General features: G+C 40.9%; 2 protein-coding genes and 3 long non-coding RNA genes across 6 annotated transcripts in view; 2 read left to right on the top strand and 3 right to left on the bottom strand.

Moving 5' to 3' along the window:
• Window positions 1-12,696, top strand: part of st6galnac5a (ST6 (alpha-N-acetyl-neuraminyl-2,3-beta-galactosyl-1,3)-N-acetylgalactosaminide alpha-2,6-sialyltransferase 5a) — a 28,742-nt gene that overhangs the window by 13,204 nt on the left and 2,842 nt on the right. The window contains exons 3-4 of the mRNA XM_077616332.1: window positions 2,003-2,415; window positions 4,728-4,835. Coding sequence (XP_077472458.1) covers window positions 2,003-2,415; window positions 4,728-4,835 — 521 coding nt within the window. The remainder of the gene's footprint in view (window positions 1-2,002; window positions 2,416-4,727; window positions 4,836-12,696) is intronic.
• On the bottom strand, window positions 4,248-7,369 carry LOC144086380 (uncharacterized). 2 transcript variants are annotated; one of them, XR_013304435.1, is made up of 4 exons: window positions 7,285-7,369; window positions 7,129-7,196; window positions 4,514-4,974; window positions 4,248-4,429 (listed from the first exon to the last, which is right to left on the bottom strand). It is a non-coding gene; the product is annotated as an uncharacterized LOC144086380 (long non-coding RNA). The 2 variants fall into 2 exon arrangements; XR_013304434.1 differs by lacking the exons at window positions 7,129-7,196; window positions 7,285-7,369 and having other exon boundaries at window positions 4,514-6,440.
• On the top strand, window positions 5,277-7,384 carry LOC144086381 (uncharacterized). Its single transcript, XR_013304436.1, has 3 exons — window positions 5,277-6,424; window positions 6,513-6,580; window positions 6,669-7,384. It is a non-coding gene; the product is annotated as an uncharacterized LOC144086381 (long non-coding RNA).
• On the bottom strand, window positions 10,045-10,512 carry LOC144086379 (uncharacterized). The gene is made up of 3 exons (XR_013304433.1): window positions 10,405-10,512; window positions 10,249-10,316; window positions 10,045-10,160 (listed from the first exon to the last, which is right to left on the bottom strand). It is a non-coding gene; the product is annotated as an uncharacterized LOC144086379 (long non-coding RNA).
• The window catches only part of pigk (phosphatidylinositol glycan anchor biosynthesis, class K), a 29,152-nt gene continuing 27,172 nt past the window's right edge, over window positions 10,717-12,696 (bottom strand). Inside the window, exon 14 of the transcript XR_013304431.1 lies at window positions 10,717-10,940. The gene's annotated coding sequence lies outside the window, so the exon portion shown is untranslated. The remainder of the gene's footprint in view (window positions 10,941-12,696) is intronic.

Raw genomic sequence — 12,696 nt, 5'->3', positions numbered from 1 at the left:
TTCATACAGAAGAAAATGGGTCCGACCGCAGAGAAAAAAATCTTTAAAATTGATCATCAATCAGCACAACACCGCTGGTATCATATTTTTTTGCTTGTTTGGTTATGGCTACATGTGAGTAACTTTTACGACTTTATTAGAGGGGCTAAGAAAGTTGAAGTTTTACATTAAAAAACAAAAAACACTTTACAATGATGTCATGTAGTTGACAAACAGTCAGAAATATCGCAAGAACACGGAAAACAACTGTTCTAATCTGATGCTGTCCAAAATTTTCAAATAAACTTTAGTCATACCGTGTGAAAAATTGTTATTAGTAAGATAACGAGATAATTCAGGTTTGTTTTTGTTTGTTTTTGGTCGACCTACATCGGATGAGCGTCCTTTCCTTGCGTTCTTTTGTGAAGCCCGTGAGTTTAAAGGCATGACAAAGCACGCAAGGATAAGAGGCGCACACCCAGGGGGCGCCGTCGCTTCCCATTTGTCAACAAAGCGTTTTAAAGCTCAAAACGCATGGTGAAGCCTTCGACCAAATTTGCCGCAGGTGTGTGCGTCTGTCGGCTTTAGAAGCGGAAGACAATAATAGGCTTTAGATGAACTGCCAATTGCACGTTTTTGTCAATGCATAGCATATTATTTGTGAAAATGTTAACTCTTTGTCTTCCGCTGACCTTTCACTGCAAGCCAGTTTAATTTCATCATCATTGAATTGAGTATATACATATTTTTCATACATTTTATGAACCACTCTTCATTTTTTTTCTTGATGAAAGCAATATAGAGTTGTCCAAGACTATCGTGGCTTGATAAACACATATTTAGTTATCGATGCTCTTGCCACGACAGTATACCCCCGTTTTTGGCGGTTTTTGCGATTTTGCGGTACACTGCAAAAAACAGTGGACTAGTGTTAAACCGGAAAGTATTTCCACAGTAGTCGTCCGACTTTTGCTGTGCACCGCAAAATTCGAGATGAAAAAATGCAAAAACCGCGAAAAACGGGGAATACTGTACATTTTTAGCAGTTTTCAAGAGTTTGAGCCTCATGATTTAGAGCAGGGGTAGGGAACCTATGGCTCGGGAGCCTTATGTGGCTCTTTTGGTGGGTGCATGTGGCTCCCAGCTAACCTGTCAGTTAATATATGGAGTTCTGAACGCACCAATAGGAGCATCAAGTCGGTGTTGACGCTACATGTAGCGCCGCTTTCATCATCATTTTTTAAGGTCTTCATTCTTTATGGTAATACAGTGATTAGCAACAGTGTAACAATGTTGTCAAAAGAATTGAGACTTTTTCTACTTTAAAATGTTGGAAATGTGTAAAAATTGTGCATTTTTATGGACTTTAAATTCCGAGTGTGACTCTCAAGGAATAAGATTTGAAAATATGAATTGTTTACGACTCTACGAAAAGGTTCCCGACCCCTGGTTTAGATGTTTTTTTTTTTTTGATCGGATGAGAGAATATGCCTATAAAATACTGCTCTAGCTACGAAAAATCCAAGTTACGAAACAAGTTTGTAAGTAGAGGTCCCACTGTATATCTGTGAAGATGTTAAACTCTACACTTTTTATCATTTAAAATGTTGGAAATGAGTTAAAAAAAGGCCCAGATTTTCATATATTTTAAATTCTGAGTCTCTCAAGGAATAATTTATTGAAAATATGAATTTTTCTGTCCAAAAGGTCCCCAGACCCTTCATTTAACAAAAAGTGGTCAATCTACAGTTGCCAAAAACAAAACTAAACAAAAGTTTCCATAAAGAAAATAGTGCACATTTTGTCAGCCGTCTCGGGCAATTTGCTCTTCCATCATTTTTTTTCATTTTTTTTTTTAATCAAAGACTTCAGAGCCTTTGATCTAACTAATGTAAGGTTTGCTGACTATTCGGTCCGGAGCGAAGATAACAGACATCAAAGACAATTTAGGTAGTCTTCTCTAAAGACTGTCCATGCAGTATATTTCAGTATATTTGACAACGTCCTTATTCCCTTCGTCCAGCCTCTGAAGATGCACTGCGGAACGTGCTCCCTGGTGACCAGCTCGGGCCACCTCGTCGGCGGCGGCCGGGGCCAAGAGATCGACCGGGCCCAGTGCGTCATCCGCATGAACGACGCGCCGGCGGCGGGGGAATACGCCGGCGACGTGGGCCGCCGCACGTCCCTGCGCGTGGTGGCTCACTCCAGCATGCAGCGCGTGCTGAGGAGTCGCGAGCGGCTGCTGGACGCCAGCCAGGACGCCGTTTTCATCTTCTGGGGGCCCGGCGGCTACATGCGGCGAGACGGCAAGGGCTTGGTGTACAACAACCTGCGGCTCATGAGCCAGGCGCTGCCGGCGCTCAAAGTTTACATCGTCTCCTGGCAGAAGATGCAGCAGTTCGACGACCTCTTCAAGAAGGAAACCGGCAAGGACAGGTAACGCAACAATCTTTAAAATCATCAAATCAAAAGCCTTTATTGTCATCATACACAGCTGCGTATAATTAAATTAATGGTGCTACTCCACAAAGTGCGTTTTCCCAGTACAAAAAATGATAAGTGATAATTTTAATTGAAATTTTAGAGGGAATATCAAAGGCCACTCGACGTGCTTAAAATTGCCAAACTTACTGTGTGCATAATGTAAAAACTGATTATTTTTAAACAACTCTGGCTCGCCGTCAAAGGGTCAAAAGTCACATAAATCCCCATTTAAAAAATGAACAATCTAACTTGAGTTCATTCGTATGTGGATAAAAATTAGATACCTATTTACGAGACCAACATAGGGCCCGGGGGCCGGATAGGACCCACAAGAGGGCGTTCTACTTGAATAGGTAGCTCATTCATACTGTAATACAGAATTAAATGCCCCCTTTTTCTGACACGGGCGCAGTAAAACTAGAATTTTGCACTTTGCTCAATTTCTTATCTGCAGTCCGATTCGTTCTTTCGCCCCTGCAGTCAAAACGGCGCCCTCAATGGCACCCAATGAGTTAAAGCGAACCTTAAAAAGCCTTCAAATGCAATGGTAGCGTAGGAGTTAAGTGTCACATGACTACATGGGTTTTTATAACCGTTTTATCTTACACTTTTGAATATTTCTTGCCTTGCAGTTCAAAAGAATTCGAGGTAAATGGGAATGATGTTTTATTTTTCACGAAGGTTATATATTCTGCATTTTGGCCAACATCTATGACACATGGCAAAAAGCTTAGGCAATTTGTTCAATTAAACGCCATTGTTGTTGTCATTCCGCCTCACCTATTCAGGGAGACTATCTCCCGTTTAATGGTTTCCAAGGAGAAGTTTGTAGTGCTTGAAAGCAAGCTGAGCTTTAGCAGTGAATAAAAAAGTAACTCAATTGGTTTCAGCCTCGGTGCCGGAGCTTTTGTTCGGCGTCTGGGGAGATTGAAAGCCACTTCAATTCAAGATCGACGTCAGCGGGGAAATTGGCGCGCAATGGGGGCGGGGTTCTCGTCGCGGGCGAAAAGCTCCGACATTTATCCGGACCCGGCTACTTGAATCACGCCAAACGTTTGCTGTGATTAAGCACTTACTGCTCTCGTTTCCCGTTTGAGGGCCACTGCGCCATCGGGAATGAATGTTTGCCAGGGTTAGATTGTTTGGGTATGCGGTTCTGGATCTGCAGGGATCTGCAGGCTTGCCTCTTTGGGTAAACCGCATCCAATCAACAACAACTCTACGCCTATCAATGCATTCATAATGATGATTTTCGCTTTATTGTGGCTGCCGAGTCAAGGTAATTAACGCAGCGGGAGGGCTGTTTTAACATCGACTCATTTTAATAACTGCAGCAAAGGACTAAACAGATGTCTCACTGTGGGTGTTCAAGAGACTGATTAACTCTCAGCAAAATTCAACTTTTTTTTTTTTTGGCAACCCGTCATTAGCTCATCACAAACAAAGTGAGATTAATTGATTATTCAGACATTGGCCAGCACTTTTAAGGCATTAATACATAGCTGTCAACCTCTGCCGATAACTGCCCTTATAAATGATTATGATTCCCCTTACAAACCCCCAAAAAACCTTACAAACACCGTACGAGTCGTACGGTGTTTGTAAGGTTTTTTGGGGGTTTGTAAGGGGAATCAGAATCATTTATAAGGGCAGTTATCGGCAAAGGTTGACAGGTATGTTAATATAGAAAACTGCGCACGTTATACGTTGATCATTTGTGATTTTCAGTAATATTTTAGGCCGTGTTTCAGTTGAAAATGCATCCAAAAATGTGACGGAAAAGGTTTAGTCATGAAATTGGATCTTTATTCATCTTTCTTATGCACGTCTTGATCCCACCTACAAAAAAAAAACTCCAAAATGAGGATGATGTCACAACCAGAATGCAGATTTTTGCAGTCTGTTAGCATGCTGTCCTTAAATGCGCTATTCTTTTCTTGCCGTTGTGATGACACCACCAGAATCCCTGAAAAAAAAGAGGGTGTTTCCTAAGGTTTTTTTGGGGGGTGAATGTAAACAAGCACATTTTCTCTGACAGATATCAACTTACATGAGTCTGTCCCGACATCCATCATTGGACGCTTTGTCCTTGCGACCGCCGCTCAAGGCTACTCGATGAAGGGGCTTCATTTCAATCGCTCCATACGTGACTGTTAGATGCGTATTTTAATGGCGCAGAGTAAACGTTTGAGTGGCGGGCCTTTGGCTGATCTCATGCAAAAATCTAATTCCGTCCATCTAACCGCCTTCTGCTCCCCTGGCAGGAAGATTTCAAACTCTTGGCTGAGTACCGGTTGGTTCACGATGACCATCGCCCTGGAGCTGTGCGATAGGATCAACGTGTACGGCATGGTCTCGCCCGACTTCTGCAGGTGAGAAGTCGGCATCCGGAATGTCCGCCCACGTCTGTCAAAACGAGCGTTTCTCCAAAAAAAGGAGCGTCGTTCCTATTTCAGCACCATCCGAGGTGTTAGTGACAGATTTCCGTTCTCGCCAATGTGAACAGGGTATCTTTAAAAGGGATTAGCATTAGTGAAACAAAGGGCTCAGGGATTAAGGGCAAAAACATAATGCTGGGCTCGTCTTAATGCTATTCGAACCTCTACACATTGAAGTAGCCACACTTTACTTTGTCATTGGTCTTGACTACAAATATATAGAAACAACTAACGGAAAATGTTTCCCAACTGGGATTGGAACCCCAGCCTCCCACATGGCAGTCAGGTGAGTGAACCTCTACACCACAAATTGGCCACACTTCAGTTCGTCATTATTGGAAGGTCTTGACTACAAATATATAGAAACAACTAACGGAAAATGTTTCCAAACTGGGAATCGAACCCAAGCCTCCAACATGGCAGTCAGGTGAGTAAATCTCTACGCCACGAATTGGCCACACTTCAGTTCGTCATTATTGGAAGGTCTTGACTACAAATATATAGAAACAACTAACGGAAAATGTTTCCCAACTGGGAATCGAACCCCAGCCTCCCAAATGGCAGTCAGGTGAGTGAACCTCTACGCCACGCATTGGCCACATTTTACTTTGTCATTACAGACGCTCCCCTACTTACGAACTTTCAACTTACGAACAACGGTACATACGAACATGTCTGCAAATTGCGTTTAAGTCCAAAAATGTTCGCAAGTCCAATTTTGTATTTCGCGCCTTTTTCGGAGTAGTACTTCTTTCCGCCGCTAATACCGACGCCTGGCGCTGTGAGAGCTCAGCTCACCCAGCATCTACCTTCTTCTTCGTTGCAATGCGGAAGTGCGTGAATGAATCTCCAGTGTGCAAAGAACCTTTTTCATTTGTATCATTAAATATCTCATGCATCCAATATTGAATATGGTTGGTAAAAAGTTAAAGGCTTCTATTGAGGGAGTTGCAAGGAAGAGGCAAGCCATTTCATTTGAAACGAGTGGCAATAATTTTTCTTGAAAAACGACATAGTAGAGGAAGGCTTTCCCCCCCCCTAAAAAACGACATAGTATAGTATGGCTTTTTTCCTTTAAAAAACGACATAGTATAGTAAGGCTTTTTTTCCTAAAAAACAACATAGTATAGCATGGCTTTTTTTCTTGAAAAACGACATAATAGAGGAAGCCTTTTTTTCTTAAAAAACGATATTGTATAGTAAGGCTTCTTTTCTTAAATAACGACATAGTATAGTAAGGCTTTTTTTCTTTAAAAAAATGACATAGCAAGTAAGGCTAAGAGAGTCGGAGAATAAATCTGACTTCTGATTGTTCACCTTCAAGTTGTTGCTGTGGTCCACTGGCAAAATCATTGGGTCAGAACATGAGGCAGGAATCCGGAGTGAGTTCAATTCCACTCGTTGCAATTCTCAAATTGTTTATTGAGGTAATGAAAAGGATAAATACAACTTCCAACTTTACTGTGGTGCAGTGGCAAAGACAATGGGTCAGAACTTCAGGTGGACTCAAGTTCAAATCAGAAGTGAGTTTGATTCCACTCTTTGCAATTCTCAAATTGTTTATTGAGGTAATGAAAATGATAAATATAACTTCCAATCATCTCATTTCAGAAGTCACTGTGGTCCAGTGGCAAGAACAATGGGTTGAAATTGAAGTTGGACACAAGTTCAAATCTGGAGTGAGTTCAAGTCCACTCTTTGCAAATCTCAAATTGTTTATTGAGGTGATGAAAATGATAAATATAACTTCCAATCATCTCATTTCAGAAGTCACTGTGGTCCAGTGGCAAAGACAATGGGTCAGACAGACCTCAAGTTACTGGATTTGACTGCCATGTGGGAGGCTGGGGTTCGAATCCCGCTCTCGTTTGACTAATCACTACACTAGTAGTTCAGTAAATGGGTAATCCTTTTTTCATTCAAATAAAGACTTAGTCATTTTTTTCAGCAAAACAATATTTCCGGTCAGCCTTCGGCTGACCGGAAGACAGTTGGGAGGGGGGGATCCCTGGTGGCGTTCGACAGTCGGCCTACGGCCGACTGCCGACGCCATGCAGTCGTTGACTGGCGACACCGGGACGTGAACCCTCGACACCCACGTCGCAGGCAGGTGACTTACCCACTACACCACGAGGCGGCCCGCCTATATATGATTGGAAGTTATACTTATCCTTTTCATTACCCAAATAAACAATTTGAGAATTGCAAAGAGTGGAATTGAACTCACTCCTGATTTGAACTTGAGTCCACCTGAAGTTCTGACCCATTGTCTTTACCACTGGACCACAGTGACTTCTGAAATGACAAGATTGGAAGTTATACTTATCCTTTTCATTACCCAAATAAACAATTTGAGAATTGCAAAGAGTGGAATTGAACTCACTCCTGATTTGAACTTGAGTCCACCTGAAGTTCTGACCCATTGTCTTTACCACTGGACCACAGTGACTTCTGAAATGATGTGATTGGAAGTTATACTTATCCTTTTCATTACCCCAATAAACAATTTGAGAATTGCAAAGAGTGGAATTGAACTCACTCCTGATTTGAACTTGAGTCCACCTGAAGTTCTGACCCATTGTCTTTACCACTGGACCACAGTGACTTCTGAAATGATGAGTTTGGAAGTTATACTTATCCTTTTCATTACCCAAATAAACAATTTGAGAATTGCAAAGAGTGGAATTGAACTCACTCCTGATTTGAACTTGAGTCCACCTGAAGTTCTGACCCATTGTCTTTACCACTGGACCACAGTGACTTCTGAAATGATGAGTTTGGAAGTTATACTTATCCTTTTCATTACCCAAATAAACAATTTGAGAATTGCAAAGAGTGGAATTGAACTCACTCCTGATTTGAACTTGAGTCCACCTGAAGTTCTGACCCATTGTCTTTACCACTGGACCACAGTGACTTCTGAAATGACGAGATTGGAAGTTATACTTATCCTTTTCATTACCCAAATAAACAATTTGAAAATTGCAAAGAGTGGAATTGAACTCACTCCTGATTTGAACTTGAGTCCACCTGAAGTTCTGACCCATTGTCTTTACCACTGGACCACAGTGACTTCTGAAATGACGAGATTGGAAGTTATACTTATCCTTTTCATTACCCCAATAAACAATTTGAGAATTGCAAAGAGTGGAATTGAACTCACTCCTGATTTGAACTTGAGTCCAAATGAAGTTCTGACCCATTGTCTTTACCACTGGACCACAGTGACTTCTGAAATGACGAGATTGGAAGTTATACTTATCCTTTTCATTACCCAAATAAACAATTTGAGAATTGCAAAGAGTGGAATTGAACTCACTCCTGATTTGAACTTGAGTCCACCTGAAGTTCTGACCCATTGTCTTTACCACTGGACCACAGTGACTTCTGAAATGATGTGATTGGAAGTTATACTTATCCTTTTCATTACCCCAATAAACAATTTGAGAATTGCAAAGAGTGGAATTGAACTCACTCCTGATTTGAACTTGAGTCCACCTGAAGTTCTGACCCATTGTCTTTGCCACTGGACCACAGTGACTTCTGAAATGATGTGATTGGAAGTTATACTTATCCTTTTCATTACCCAAATAAACAATTTGAGAATTGCAAAGAGTGGAATTGAACTCACTCCTGATTTGAACTTGAGTCCACCTGAAGTTCTGACCCATTGTCTTTACCACTGGACCACAGTGACTTCTGAAATGATGAGTTTGGAAGTTATACTTATCCTTTTCATTACCCAAATAAACAATTTGAGAATTGCAAAGAGTGGAATTGAACTCACTCCTGATTTGAACTTGAGTCCACCTGAAGTTCTGACCCATTGTCTTTACCACTGGACCACAGTGACTTCTGAAATGACGAGATTGGAAGTTATACTTATCCTTTTCATTACCCAAATAAACAATTTGAAAATTGCAAAGAGTGGAATTGAACTCACTCCTGATTTGAACTTGAGTCCACCTGAAGTTCTGACCCATTGTCTTTACCACTGGACCACAGTGACTTCTGAAATGACGAGATTGGAAGTTATACTTATCCTTTTCATTACCCCAATAAACAATTTGAGAATTGCAAAGAGTGGAATTGAACTCACTCCTGATTTGAACTTGAGTCCAAATGAAGTTCTGACCCATTGTCTTTACCACTGGACCACAGTGACTTCTGAAATGACGAGATTGGAAGTTATACTTATCCTTTTCATTACCCAAATAAACAATTTGAGAATTGCAAAGAGTGGAATTGAACTCACTCCTGATTTGAACTTGAGTCCACCTGAAGTTCTGACCCATTGTCTTTACCACTGGACCACAGTGACTTCTGAAATGATGTGATTGGAAGTTATACTTATCCTTTTCATTACCCCAATAAACAATTTGAGAATTGCAAAGAGTGGAATTGAACTCACTCCTGATTTGAACTTGAGTCCACCTGAAGTTCTGACCCATTGTCTTTACCACTGGACCACAGTGACTTCTGAAATGATGTGATTGGAAGTTATACTTATCCTTTTCATTACCCAAATAAACAATTTGAGAATTGCAAAGAGTGGAATTGAACTCACTCCTGATTTGAACTTGAGTCCACCTGAAGTTCTGACCCATTGTCTTTACCACTGGACCACAGTGACTTCTGAAATGATGTGATTGGAAGTTATACTTATCCTTTTCATTACCCCAATAAACAATTTGAGAATTGCAAAGAGTGGAATTGAACTCACTCCTGATTTGAACTTGAGTCCACCTGAAGTTCTGACCCATTGTCTTTGCCACTGGACCACAGTGACTTCTGAAATGATGTGATTGGAAGTTATACTTATCCTTTTCATTACCCAAATAAACAATTTGAGAATTGCAAAGAGTGGAATTGAACTCACTCCTGATTTGAACTTGAGTCCACCTGAAGTTCTGACCCATTGTCTTTACCACTGGACCACAGTGACTTCTGAAATGATGTGATTGGAAGTTATACTTATCCTTTTCATTACCCCAATAAACAATTTGAGAATTGCAAAGAGTGGAATTGAACTCACTCCTGATTTGAACTTGAGTCCACCTGAAGTTCTGACCCATTGTCTTTACCACTGGACCACAGTGACTTCTGAAATGACAAGATTGGAAGTTATACTTATCCTTTTCATTACCCAAATAAACAATTTGAGAATTGCAAAGAGTGGAATTGAACTCACTCCTGATTTGAACTTGAGTCCACCTGAAGTTCTGACCCATTGTCTTTACCACTGGACCACAGTGACTTCTGAAATGATGTGATTGGAAGTTATACTTATCCTTTTCATTACCCCAATAAACAATTTGAGAATTGCAAAGAGTGGAATTGAACTCACTCCTGATTTGAACTTGAGTCCAACTGAAGTTCTGACCCATTGTCTTTACCACTGGACCACAGCAACTTCTGAAATGATGTGATTGGAAGTTATACTTATCCTTTTCATTACCCAAATAAACAATTTGAGAATTGCAAAGAGTGGAATTGAACTCACTCCAGATTTGAACTTGAGTCCACCTGAAGTTCTGACCCATTGTCTTTACCACTGGACCACAGTGACTTCTGAAATGATGTGATTGGAAGTTATACTTATCCTTTTCATTACCCCAATAAACAATTTGAGAATTGCAAAGAGTGGAATTGAACTCACTCCTGATTTGAACTTGAGTCCACCTGAAGTTTTGACCCATTGTCTTTACCACTGGACCACAGTGGCTTCTTAAATGATGTGATTGGAAGTTATACTTATCCCTTTCATTACCCAAATAAACAATTTGAGAATTGCAAAGAGTGGAATTGAACTCACTCCTGATTTGAACTTGAGTCCACCTGAAGTTCTGACCCATTGTCTTTACCACTGGACCACAGTGACTTCTGAAATGATGAGATTGGAAGTTATACTTATCCTTTTCATTACCCAAATAAACAATTTGAGAATTGCAAAGAGTGGAATTGAACTCACTCCTGATTTGAGCTTGAGTCCACCAGAAGTTCTGATCGTTTGTCTTTGCAACTGGACCACAGTGACTTCTGAAAGTTTCAGTTTCTAATACATAAATCTCTCTCTCTCTCTCTCTACAGTACTGTACATATTCTCTCCATTTTATTAAATGCTTTTTTTTTCAGTACAAACCAATGCGTGTTACTTATACAAGCCTTAAACATACAAATGCACTTATATAAACCTTCAATATACTTATATCAGCCTTAAACATAAATTATAATACAAAATATAGCACTGAATCAACTTACAAACAAATTCAACTTATGAACAATCGCTCGGAACCAATTGCGTTCGTAAGTAGGGGAGCGTCTGTATTATTAGTTCCCTTAAATAAAAACAACTGTGTGTAGTCAAGACTTTCCAAAAATGACAAAGCTAATTGTGGCCAATTTGTGACGTAGAGGTTAACTTACCTGACTGCCATGTGGGAGGCTGGGGTTCGAATCCCGGTTGGGAAACATTTTTCCTTAGTTGTTTCTATATATTTGCAGTCAAGACCTTCCAATAATGACAAACTGAAGTGTGGCCAATTTGTGGTGCAGAGGTTAACTTACCTGACTGCCATGTGGGAGGCTGGGGTTCGAATCCCGGTTGGGAAACATTTTTCCTTAGTTGTTTCTATATATTTGCAGTCAAGACCTTCCAATAATGACAAACTGAAGTGTGGCCAATTTGTGGCGTAGAGGTTAACTCATCTGACTGCCATGTGGGAGGCTGGTGTTCGAATCCCGGTTGGGAGACATTTTCCCTTAGTTGTTTCTATATATTTGCAGTCAAGACCTTCCAATAATGACGACTTGAAGTGTGGCCAATTTGTGGCGCAGAGGTTAACTTACCTGACTGCCATGTGGGAGGCTGAGGTTCGAATCCCGGTTGGGAAACATTTTCCCTTAGTTGTTTCTATATATTTGTAGTCAAGACCTTCCAATAATGACGAATTGAAGTGTGGCCAATTTGTGGTGCAGAGGTTAACTTACCTGACTGCCATGTGGGAGGCTGGGGTTTGAATCCCGGTTGGGAAACATTTTTCCTTAGTTGTTTCTATATATTTGCAGTCAAGACCTTCCAATAATGACGAATTGAAGTGTGGCCAATTTGTGGCGCAGAGGTTAACTTACCTGGCTGCCATGTGGGAGGCTAGGGTTCGAATCCTGGTTGGGAAACATTTTCCCTTAGTTGTTTCAATATATTTGTAGTCAAGACCTTCCAATAATGACAAACTGAAGTGTGGCCAATTTGTGGTGCAGAGGTTAACTTACCTGACTGCCATGTGGGAGGCTGGGGTTCAAATCCCGGTTGGGAAACATTTTTCCTTAGTTGTTTCTATATATTTGCAGTCAAGACCTTCCAATAATGACAAACTGAAGTGTGGCCAATTTGTGGTGTAGAGGTTAACTCATCTGACTGCCATGTGGGAGGCTGGTGTTCGAATCCCGGTTGGGAAACATTTTCCCTTAGTTGTTTCTATATATTTGCAGTCAAGACCTTCCAATAATGACGACTTGAAGTGTGGCCAATTTGTGGCGCAGAGGTTAACTTACCTGACTGCCATGTGGGAGGCTAGGGTTCGAATCCTGGTTGGGAAACATTTTCCCTTAGTTGTTTCAATATATTTGTAGTCAAGACCTTCCAATAATGACAAACTGAAGTGTGGCCAATTTGTGGTGCAGAGGTTAACTTACCTGACTGCCATGTGGGAGGCTGGGGTTCGAATCCCGGTTGGGAAACATTTTTCCTTAGTTGTTTCTATATATTTGCAGTCAAGACCTTCCAATAATGACA

Source organism: Stigmatopora argus, chromosome 12 (assembly GCF_051989625.1).
Source record: "Stigmatopora argus isolate UIUO_Sarg chromosome 12, RoL_Sarg_1.0, whole genome shotgun sequence".
Taxonomy (NCBI): Eukaryota; Metazoa; Chordata; class Actinopteri; order Syngnathiformes; family Syngnathidae; genus Stigmatopora; species Stigmatopora argus.
Note: the sequence above shows the minus strand (reverse complement) of the source record. Positions and strands in the feature narration are given on the sequence as shown.